The sequence below is a fragment of the Manacus vitellinus genome, unplaced genomic scaffold (genome assembly GCF_001715985.3).
Source record: "Manacus vitellinus isolate BGI_N305 unplaced genomic scaffold, ASM171598v3 scaffold_30_pilon, whole genome shotgun sequence".
Taxonomy (NCBI): Eukaryota; Metazoa; Chordata; class Aves; order Passeriformes; family Pipridae; genus Manacus; species Manacus vitellinus.
Window position 1 is genome coordinate 7209907 of NW_021940291.1, and position 12435 is coordinate 7222341.

Sequence of the window (12435 nt, forward strand, 5' to 3'; positions counted from 1 at the left end):
GATAAAGATGACTGTAAGAAATCTAATTTACTACTACAGGGAAGAGATGCCAGAGAAAGGGTTAGAGGAGTAGCACAAAATCCTGGAGAGACTTGAATTTTTCAAGGAGACTAACTATGACTCTGCACAGTGTGATTTTGTATAAAATTACATGTAAAACCAAGCCTAGACAGCCAAAGGAAAGGCTACCTTCCTCTCAATTTCTGTTTCCCTGGCTTGGGGCCAGGAACCTAAGGATTTAAGGCACTGGAGGGTAAGAAAGGCAAGCTGGAATAAAAGTATGATATTCTACAGTACCAATACTGGTACTAACTAAACATGTGGTTGAACAAGTTTTCCTGGAAGATTAAGTACTTCCTGTGATTTCTTACCTATTTGAGGTAAAAAATAATGAAAAAGAATAATTTTGACAAGTCCATAGAGTGCAGTGCAAAGTGTATTTGTTAGTGAGCTCATCACAGTGATGACAGGCTCTCAGAAACACTGAGGTTTGTGATATAGCTCCACAATGTGCCCACTGGAATAGCTGCCTGTAAATTATAGAAAACCAGACTCAAACTCTAGAAACCACTTTTTTCCAATCAGATGGTTTTTCTTCTTCTACATCTGCCTTATGGTCAGTTCCTCTGTCTACAGTGACCTCAGGCCCTGCAGCACCAACAGCCATTCAGATTCAGCCACTGAGTTCCTGTTTGAAAGATGCAGGAATGAATTTCCACAAGCAAATTAGACAGTCTGCATCCACCAGTCAAAGTTGTATTTCAATACTGTGTTCTTTCCTATCAAACTGCCTTGTATTTGCATAAGAGAGAGGACAAAAGTTAAGGCTGCCAAGAGTGCAGCAGTAAAATGACATGTCAAGTGACTGAACTACATGCTGTAGAAAATCACAATTCTACCTTAGTTCATGGTTTCTGAATCACTGTGCATGCACATGCATGTGGATTTTTTTTTTATTGTTTCATGTGATTTTTCATTTACTTCATCACATTGTTAGATCATAAATTGTGTCATAAAGAACAGCAGCTCAAATTCTGCGTGCCAGGTTACCCACAGTGTTGTATGAGCAGGTGTCTCACGAAAAGCTCAGTCAGCCTTAGGTAACTCTAAACATAGTATTGTTCACTGGGACTGATGTTCACTGGAATTAGATTTGGCATAAGTCTACACAAAGTTGTGGAGTTTTGTGTGCACTTTAAAGAGGCAGGATTATACTTTTTCCTTCACTGATAGTCAGCAGAAGAGGAGATGATGATGTGCATAGCCTGGGGCGGGGAATTTATTTAACTTTTTCCCAATAAGTTTCTTTGTACAAATCTGAGATACATTTATATCAGCAGCAAGTCACAGGATCTAGCTACAGGGATATAGCTAGATAGCAGCAGTAATGATGGCAAGGATAAGAGAAGCCCTTTGTTCAGCATTTTCATTCAAAGGGATAAATTCAGATTCTCCTTGTGTTTTAGCAGTTTAAAATTAACCTCCCAGCACAGCAGAATTTTTCTTTAAGTTCAGCATCCTGTGCTTATTAAAATTTCATCACTAAAGTTGCCAGAAAATAAGACTAGTAAACAGTGCCCAGCATGGTCTCACTGACAAGCAAGTACCAAACCATCAGACATGGGCACTGCAATCCTTCAGATCATGGACAGTAAAACCTCAGTACAGACAGTAGAAAAGCAGCAAGGTAAATGCTGCTAATGAGGAAAAAAGAACTGAAAATCTAAAGGAGATGTCTAAGAAACACAGGAAGATGTTTTATACAAAAAAGAAAGTGAGTACACACATGAAATCATATAACAGAAACAGGAAAAGCACAGAAACCAGATGATCTTGAGGACACTGAAGCACTAGGAGTAAAACTGCTCAGGTCTTGGGTCTCTAATCTACTGTTACATTCAAAATTCTGCCTACCAGACACCATAAGCATTTAGTTACTTTATCTTTGTACACACTTTTTAACATGCCACTCGAGCATATCTGAAGACAGCCCAGCAAGACTGTGGGATGAAGGAGGGAGAAAATACACTGATAACAACTGAAATGCCAGTGGGTTATCCATTGTATGATCCAACACTGGGGTGGGGAGGGAGAAGAAGCAAAACCTCTTACCGTTATTACTGTTATCATCAACTAAAATGATCTCCTTGAGCAGGTGAGCAGGGGTCCGGTCAATGGCTGAGTGGATGGAGCGCAGGATCACTGAGAGAGCTTCATTAACAAATATGAACACAATGCTGACCTCAGGAAGACTGTCAGGAAATGTAAGGTTTCTGCACCTGAAGAAAAAGGTTAAAGAAAAGATGTAAACTGCTGGAAGTCACCACGCAAACACAGACTGTTTCAGAGGAATCCATCCCCTGTCATAAGAACACTAAGAGAGCTTTTGAAGGCATGGATCACAGGGCCCTCGTGTTTGTTCAGAGCACATACAGGCAAGATCCAGAGGAATCACTATGTAAAAGAAGGAAACCCTGGAAACAATCTCCTGAATCTGTCTGAGCAAACCAAGGCCTTGTGTGAGCTCATCTTTCCACCCAAGGCCCACAGCGCTGGGCCTTGCTTACAATGTCTTTCTGGACAGTGCAGACAGGAACAAACAAAGTTAGCCCCTCACTTTAAAAAGGATCTTTGTAATAGCCACATCAATTATGTTTGCTACAAAATCTACCATCTATCTCAGTCAAAATCAGAAGATACTTTCTCAATTAAGCAATAAAATGTTGCCCAGAGAAGCTGCGGATGCCCCACCCCTGGAAGTGTTCAAGGCCAGGCTGGATGGGGTTCTGAGCAACCTGGTCCAGTGGAAGGTGTCCCTGCACACGGCAGAGGGGTTGAACTAGATGATCTTTAAGGTCCCTTCCAAGCCAGGCCATTCTATGAATAACATATAAAAGATACAGCTCCAAAGAACATCCTGCTACAAAAGCTAAGATTGATGGTATAACCAGAAAAATAGGTACAACAATGGAAAACTTATCTATAAGCTCAGTCAAGGAGTTTAATCAGGAAGAGAAATACTCTCATAACCCGGTAGATTTTTCTCTCCTTTTTCAAAAAAATAGATATTTCAGCCACATTCCAACTTGCTTATGCAAACAGCAGTATGGATGTGCTGCCAACAAATTTAAAGTTCCTTAGTGTTTTACTGTTTGGTTTTTCCCCCACCTTCTCCACTTCAAAAAGGATTCAAATTTTGTAATTTTATGAATAGGAAGACCTTTTACCACTTTGCCTTTTTGAACTGTCAGCAAAATATTTGCTTTTTTAACAAAGTCACAAGTTAATTATGTAAAAGCAATTAGCTACTTTTCTCTGAAACTTTTAGTAGTTTAATGCAATGTTTCTGAACAACAATTAATTCCACCTTTTTTGCAGACCTGAAACAATTTACTAGGATGAAATTAGGCCACAGACTGACACAGGTAGCATTTCAGATAGACCATAGATGAAAATGATTGATGTTAATGCTCTTCTTTGTATCCCCACAGCACTGAAGTGGTTATTTTCTCTCAAGATGTCAGGGTTTACTACATCCAGGAAATCCTATAAGCTGTTGAAAGCATTACTGCAGGCCAGTGTTTAGCATACAAAAAGCATGGATGGACTTAGAATTTTTTACATCATGCTGGAATATGATTTCTCGCCTAAATTTGTTCTTCAGTTCCAAGAGAAACCATAGAATTTTTTTACTTTTTATTTTAATTTGTACAGCCAATAAATACAGAAAAGAACCACATAAGCATTCCTCTCCATGGGTTGGATGGTGCACAAAACTTAAGTTCAATCAAGATAACAAATTCACATGCATGCTTTTAAAGGTTCTGAAAAAAGTCAGTGCATAGGACACGTGGCAGCCAAACCCACTGAGATACACATAATGTTCAAAATTCAGCTGCTCCACCAATTTTCTCATTTCAGTCATTAGTGTGAAATTGATGGGAATCACATTAAAGAAGCTATTTAATATTTTAGGTACTTTTCTCTCTGTCACCATGTGAAAGAATTATACAGACATGTAAAACAAAAATCACAGCTCTGAGAAAGAAACAACAGTTACTTAACAGGTGTACACTCTATTTTTTAATAACCTGGTTCATACATCTTTCAGAAACAAATATGAAATCTCTTCACAGAGATTCACAGCTTTTTGTTCCATGGCATCAGTACAAGAGAGAAACAATTAAAATGGTGTGTGGATTTACTGATTCCCACTTGTGGCTTGATCCTTATGGCAGCATAATAAATCAAAACTTTCTTTCCAAAATGAGTTTGTATTTCTACTAGTGTGTTAATCCTCTATTCACCAGTAAGAGAACTCTCAGCTTTAAGCATTAGACTGAAAAGGTTTTTATAAAGCTTTCAGGAGAGCTGACAACATGTTACTTTTGGTTTCTTTTTTTCTTTGTTTTGATTTGATTGCCACTGGACAGTAGATCAAATGTATCAACAGCTTGTGGAAGTGTCATTGTATCATTTATAATCAATTACCACCAGGACCACCCTTTTTTTTTTTCTTTAAAGTGAGCACTAATTCATTAAAGATGACTTGTCATAAAATTTCACTACTTTTGTAAATCAGATTCTCATAAAGGCTTACATTTGGATATCTTCTATACCTGACCTTTAAAAGCAGATGCTGTCATTACTTACTGGTTTTGGTGAGTTTTGCTGGCAATCAAAATTTTCTAAGAAGGACATATCAATAGAACTCACAAAGGAAACCTAAATAAAAATCTAAATATTGCAATTTTCAGCAGAGTGATACGTAACCTGTGAAGCACAGAGCTGCTCAGAAGCAGGAAAGACAAGGAAGGAGAAGCTTTCTCCATGAAACTCTGTGGGCCCTCTGAATTAATCAGAGGCACGGGTACTTTCCAAGAGAAAAGAACCTGAGTTCTTATTTTTTTATAAAAAATTTTCATTTTTTATGAAAATATAGCACTGCAAGAGGCAGAGGGAGCTGCCTTTTCCTCCAGAAGACAATTAGTGCAAGGCAGCACTGGTTTTCTCTTTTAGACAGTAGTTCAGGAGTTAAAACCTTCAACCAGGACAGAAGGAACATGAAATAAATCTTCTCTGATCTCCCCAGAGAACTAACTACTTGCCAGCTTGGTGTGATTATTTTCAGTCTCCCTTTTCAGGGTCATTCCACTTTCTGTGGAGCAATTAAATGTACAGCAAGTTGGAGTGAGACCAAGTAAATTGTGTTTGGGGCAAATCCCTTGTGGAAGGACCTGTATTGCAGCACCTGTTCCAAATGGATGGTCATACATTTTAAACCCTAAACTTCACTCTTTATGGCTATGTCCAATCTTCTAGATTATAATGCCATAGAAACTCTTCTGATCACTTTTCTCTTTCTTTTGCAAGCTAATATTTATTGTTTCCTTTTTAAAAGTGCCCCTTTGGCTGAAGGAATAAAGGCACCCTCACAGAGCCTGCAAGTCAGGTGTCAGGGCAATTTATTGGGAAATAATAATCACAGGATGGGTGAGGTTGGAAAGAACCTCTGTCCATCCTGTCCAACCCCCTGCTCAAGCAAAGTCAAGGGTCAAACTGTCTGGGAGGTCCCTGTACTTATGATTACATTACAATTCTTAAACACTGACATTTTTCCAAAAGATGTTAAGACCACTACAGACCCAGGTCCTTGAAGAACACACCTGTTCATGGCACATGGACTAAGTGCATTGACAGAAAGAGTACCAAACTGGGTACTACAACTTAGTGGATGCATCACTTACATGGAAATTAGGTGTACAAATTTGCATGGATACAATGAAAAATCACTAACAGAATTCTAGTCTCCTGCACACCTTTGTAAAGCTAATGCAGTTTTGTTTGATGTCATAATTGAAATTTCCTCCAAGTTTTGAAAATTGGGCTTCAAACAGACTATGAACTAGTTAACAGGTTTAAATATGCTGAGATAATTTTCAGTATTACCCTGTGAAGAACCAACAAAGCCTGTTATTTTAGTGATTTGCTTGCAGCCAAAATGCAGATATGAAATGGTCCAGCAAACAAAGTTACAGCCAATCTATCTTTTAGCTGTCTAGCTTAGGCACAGCAATATTTGTTACCCTCAGCCATAACAGTGTACATAGAAGATAAGAATGAAGCTTTAGCAAATATGGTAAGATATGGCACCTATTAGATATAGAGCAACAGAGTGATTTTGGAAAATATATTGAGTGGCAATGAAAATTCACTGAAAATAGGTCAAAGAAGTTGTTTCCTTAAATACTGGTGGGTTTTTTTTCTTCATCATCAATTAATATAAGGTTGAGATACATGTAAAATACACTATTCAAGAAATTAGTGACAAATTATATTCCAAAAATGTTCCAGATGACAAAACCAGCCCTCAATACACTGCTCCATGCTATAAATCCATGCATAAACTGAAATGTTCAAACAAAATTTCTGCTTCTGATGTGTCCTCCATCCATTTAAAGGAAATTATTTCTATTGGTTATCCTACCTGCTTTCATTTACATCTTACATATTTTCAATTTATACCACACTGGACAAGATTTTCCATTGCTGGCAACTTGTGCAGACAAGAGCAAAGCTGCAAATGTCATTTGACTCCCTTTTGGCACCACCATACTTTAAAAGATAACTGCATATGACACAAGAGAATAGAATTAGGCTCCTGTTGTGTGTAATTTCTTTAGTCTTTTCAAATGGGTTCATTTTCAAGGAGGGTACATACCTAAATTGAGTTCATGTTTCCTTTTTTTCCCATTCAGACTCATTCATCATCTTTACTTCCAGCTCAAATTCACTTATTTTCCAATATGTGTGTAGTTTTTCAAAAACGCATTTTCCTGTCTACATTGGTTTTTGTATCAAATTATGACAATAAAAATTACCTTCTCTTTTTTTATTTAAACAAATCAGAATTAACCTCACCCCAGATCACTCACAGAATGCAGAGCACTTGTGCATTTTCACAAGCACATCTGTCATCTTCTTTATGTCAAGTTTTACGAGGAATAAAATTCCGTAATTATAGGAATGAACAAAAGAACAGCTACAGATAAAGGGTGTATGTATATGTGTATAAAATATGCTGAAGGGGGGGAAAAGAGAGGAAATTGTACAGATCAAAATCTGAGATCCATTAGGCTCTGAGAACTGAACTGTTGCGTGGCAACCAGCGCCGTACGAGTTTCAGTGACAGCTCTGCCCCGGACTCATCCAGGGGCCTCAGACCAGACCCCTTCCCTGCCCCTCCACACAGGGAGGCTCTCACCAAACAAATCCAAACAAGGCATAGAGTGTATTTCAGTATTATGGTTGATTTTAAAACGTTAATTCCAAGTGCTATTTGGAAGGACAATAACGAGTATCAGTCCGACGCAGCGAAAAAATTACCGCTAGCAACCCACGCCGCTCAATCACATTAGGCTAATAACAGTAAAGTAGCAGTTGTCATGGTTACCAGGAATTTAGAGAAACTCCTGGCATTCTATTTCAAGCACAACTCTGGTAAATGGAGGACAGCACACATTACAAATCTTCTTTCAAACATTTGTCCACAAGACAATTATATCCCTCTAGAACACGTGCGTTGTGATAGGACAATTTAGCCAGTCATGCTCAAATTAGTTTAGCATGGCTATGCAGTAAGAACAACAAAACAAGAATTATTTCCTGTACTAATAACTTGTCTCTGAGACCTTCTAAAAATAGGTATGTAAATTATGAACAAGAATTTTTTTCTGCAACTTTTGAGAACCTTCCACCAAGAGTTACATGGGTATGACAGCCAACAATGGCAAAAGAACATGTTTTTTGTTTTAATAACTAAATTATAGCTTATATTCCACTTTTTAAAAAAAAGCACAAGATGCAATAAGCATATTACCAAAACATTTGGGTTTAAAGTCTTGTTTTAAGAACATATGCAGGAAGGACCTTTAGTTCCAACAGAATAAGAATTTCTCAGAAGCACAAGTAGAAACAGAATTGTACTTTCTTCAAGAACTGTTAACATTTTGTCAACAGCCAAAATGTCAAATGGAAGTTCAACGTGTAGGGGAGGAAAAAAAAAACCATTCTGGCATAAATGAAATAAACAACACTAAAACTCTTGCAAAAGAACTGAGTCTTGTAAGAACTGCAGCTCAACTATTTATGTATTTATGTTTATAATTTAATTTTGTGATCATATTTCATTTTTCTTTTGCTATTATCAATATTTTAAGTGTTAACTGAGCTATGCTAAGAAGGCTGGCATTGAAGAACATATAAAAAGGGCTTTTTTTCCTGTAAAAGTGTATGTCGTTATTAACTTAGGCTATTACTCCAGCAGATTTGGTGTCACTGGCAATGATATTAAAGAATTTTAGAGCAGCCATTTGAGGAGATACATCCAGACAGGACAAACTGAAGCTCAAATCAAAATCCCAGGGGGCTGGTCAGGCAGTACACACTACTGCTGTGAGACAGTGTGAAGGCAGGCAAAGGTGAGACAAGAAAAAGAAGAATCAGAGGTGAAGAGTAAGTAAAAGAAAGCAGGAAATATAACAGAATTAAACACTAGGTATTTAACAAGAATGCTGAACACTTTTGTAATTTTAGGATTTCTGTGCAAAACGATACAACAGGTAATGTAACGGGGGTTTGTACTCTTTTTAAGCAACTCCTTTAAAACATCAAATACAAGACACACTATTTATGCTCTCTTTCTCCAGTAGCATTTGGTCAGAAATGAATGTGGATTCATATCCATCACTAACATAAGCCCAGCAAAACAGAACTATTTCACAGGGACACGTGGAAGCAAACATTTATGGAACACAAGTATGTAGGGGCTGGTTTATAGGGAGAAGCAGAGCTAACATGCAAATGCGAAGCCTGAACCTTACAATTTGAAACCACATGTTTTTCTTATATCAGTTTTAATAAAGGAAAAACTTTATAGGAGTCTGGTGTCTTGCATGCTACATCCTAGATTGCATATACCACCTGATGGCCATTTTGGACAGCTTTTGTCCTAAACCACATCACTCTCTTCAACCAGTCAGTGCTTGATTTTTCTCCCTTGTAGTCACATCTGCATTCAAGGGACCTCTTGCCTGCTCTGCTTGTGTCCACCTTATCAGAAACCTACTTTTTACCATGGTCCCTTGCCAAATTGAACCTCTAAGTAATACAATCTGGGACTAGTGAACTGTTTGAAACAAGAAGTACTTATAAAATAGCAAAAGCCTTTCTCTGCACATAAAATAGGACCTCTCCTCTGAACTTGTCTAGGAGCCAAACAGCACTGACTCCACCAGCAAAAGGGCAAACCCGCGGCAAGCCACATGCTATACCATAGTATTTGACAATCTCCAAAGAAAAAACAACTGAGCTTTAGGAGTTGCTTTTCCCCTCCACCCTTCCTGCCTTTGCTTCTTTCTTTTGCTTCTTTGCTTTCTTTCAGTCAGTGACACTGGTCAGGTTCCTTCGTATCATACAGTCTATGCAGGACCAAAACTCTTTGAAACAGTTCCTCTGCTGGGGTCCTGCTGCACACCTCCTTTTCTGCTACCCCTCCCTCCCTCGCTCATCACAGAAGCAAAGAAGAATGTTATCTCTCTCTCCCATGTGTGCTTTGGCACGCTAGATCAGCCAAAAATTTACAAGCCAACAGAGTAGAATCCTAAGTGCATCCACTCAAAAGGAGTTCAGTAGACAGTTTTAGGATCCCTAAACAACCTAACTTTTAATAATGGAGTTCTGTGTGAGCTGATTTCATTCACATTTCACTCACGACAGGCTTTGTGGGTAGTGCCTGCCCTACTTAAAGTAATGAGCACAACAGAATTACAGCTAACACAGAAATATTAGCCTGTTCCTGCACACAGCAAGGGCAACGTTGCCTTCCTCAATGCTTCCAAGCTCATTAGAGCCAGAAGTTATTTGTTAGTCTGTGATGTAGATATGTTACGGGCTAACAGATACAAATAAGGGTGGTAAACAACAGAGCACCCAATTTCAGAAGCACACAATGAATGGAGGCCCTGGAAGAGGCACTACAAGCAATACTCCATGATAACACTTGCACTACCTATTAGGTACCACAAAAATGAAGCTCACTTCAGGATGTGACAATTACTTCAGGAGGCTGAGGCATCCAGGGGAGTTATTTACTACAGTTAGTATTACAAGAGATTACTGTGGACTGTGCTGGGGACTCCCCTGTGCCAGCACAAATACTGACGGTGAAAAGTAATCAAATTCAGAACTGGACACAAGGCTCATGGCTGTACCCAGGGTCAGACACCACTCTGCAGTACCTAAAACATGAGAAAGCCCCACTGCAAGGTGTGAAAGCTGCCACAGCCTGACCCAATTGCAATCTGCTGGATGTTTCCATCTGACTGATGATTGCCTTTTTCCAGAGAAGCCAGAGTTCAGAGGCTTGGGCAGAGTGCACTGCCCTAACTACTAAATGTGGTCTCCTAGCTCTGCATGCCATCCACATTGAAGGACTGGGCAAGGCTGAACTTTTGCCCTCTACTCCATATGTGTTGTGGCTCAGCAATCTCTAACCCTTCTCTGGTTTTGTCATGGCATTAAATGTTAATAATATTAGCCCCAGAAAATACTCTGTGCTAAAATATGGGGTCATTACATACGTGGAGTGGCCTTTCTCACTGCAGAACCTTGTAAAGAAATGCTGAACTCCCGTGCTAAGATATGTTGATGTGAATTCTCAGAGCAATGCAGGCAGAAAGAAGGTCAAGGCTGAGTCATACCACAATGATATAAAAGGGGCTATTAACACCACACACTTCTGGCAGATCACTTAATTCTCCTAGTCTCAACTGGGCCTAAGCATGTATGAATTACATTAGATTTCAGTTACACATATATTTCTGTTGTCTTTCCAAATTCCTATACTTCATACAATAGGTTATGAATACAGACGAGAGACCACAGTTGAGCCCAGACACAACAACGTGAACTTCACTCCTTTAGCTACCCCCCCACAAGCCTTTGCCAGGATTCCAATGTCACGCTGATTCTTGCAGAACCACTGCTAAATCCAGGCTAATGAGCTTGGTTAGGCCAAGGCTAAGTGCGTACAGAGCTACTGTGGTGCCTCTGTCATATCTGTGCTTTCCTGCATTCCTAGTCACAACAGGAATACCACAACTGACCAAGGTCCAGCAGACTTGATTAACTCAGTCTCCACACCACTTGCTGTGTGTTCCCTTCACACCAAGCTGTCCTTGGCTTTCATGCTGTGCTGCTTGAGCCTGGTATCTGCCCATGGATGATTTAAATACATCTATACAGACTCGGGAAGCGAGTGCAATTGGCTTAAAAACAGGTGCTACAAATCCTAAAAATTGATTACTACAATGGAAACCATACTCTCAGAGTAGGGATTTTTTCCCCTCCCAACAGTCATGCATGGGCTCTCACAAAAATGAGAATTTGCCTATCAGCAGCGAGGATTCTTTTTTCAGCAACATGACTTTCAGAACACCCTGTAGCTCTGTACTCCACAGGGTGCTGTAGATACAGCAAATAGTTTGCATACTCCCTGACAACACACTTCATTTCCCTCAGTATCAGAATTTACTACGTTTCAGTGTCAGCTATTATTTTGTATGTATGTGTCCATAAACATATTGTGATGTCTAACATGTTTCTGGCAGACAGTCAACTAAGAACCAAATATTTCACAGAAATTAAGATCATGATTCATTTCTAACTGGAGATTTTTTGAAAATCCCAACCTTAATTTATTTCTTTCAGTTACAGTACCATTCATTTTCCCTGTCTTTTTAATTTTTAAAACCCCTAGCTATAAAAAATTCAATTTAAATCGTTCAGAAGAGTAATTTCAAAAGAGATATAGGAACAGAAACATTTCTATCACTGATGTCTTATTAGTGACAGAAGATTTCTTTTCCCTCTAGTTTATGATTAAAAAAGAGATTGTCACTACAGACAATCAAATTTAACCAAATTTAACCAAAACACAGATATAATTGCATGGACTTCAATTTCCTAAAGTCAGTATTTCTGCAAATCTGCAACAGAAATATTTCTAAAAGGCAGTATATAATAATATATAGTGTAGATACTGCTGAAGTGCTGCATGGGATGGTGCTCATATATTTTCGTTATAATCAAACAACTTAATGTACAGCAACACACACTGCTCACTGCTTTAGTAATTAAAATATTTGGTTAAAATAAGTGAATAAGATCACATGTTTGATTTGGTAAGTACCCAGCGTGTTTATTTTAATGATTTATTTTTTTAATGAGCTGCAAAAAACCAGTTTTCCCTCCACTCATTTCTCCATCTCCAGAGCTGCTGTTTATTCAAAGGATCAGATGTATCACCAAGGCTTAAAATAAGTTGAGTATTAACTGTCTCTGTTAATGGTCTTACCAGAACAAACCTCAAATGCA

General features: G+C 38.6%; 1 protein-coding gene across 2 annotated transcripts in view; it reads right to left on the reverse strand.

Annotated features, from left to right (window-relative positions):
- GALNT18 (polypeptide N-acetylgalactosaminyltransferase 18) overlaps nucleotides 1-12435 on the reverse strand; it is a 225929-nt gene that overhangs the window by 107356 nt on the left and 106138 nt on the right. For both annotated transcript variants that reach the window (XM_018076080.2, XM_018076079.2), the window contains exon 4: nucleotides 2113-2279. In XM_018076080.2, the coding sequence (XP_017931569.1) occupies nucleotides 2113-2279 (167 nt within the window). The remainder of the gene's footprint in view (nucleotides 1-2112; nucleotides 2280-12435) is intronic.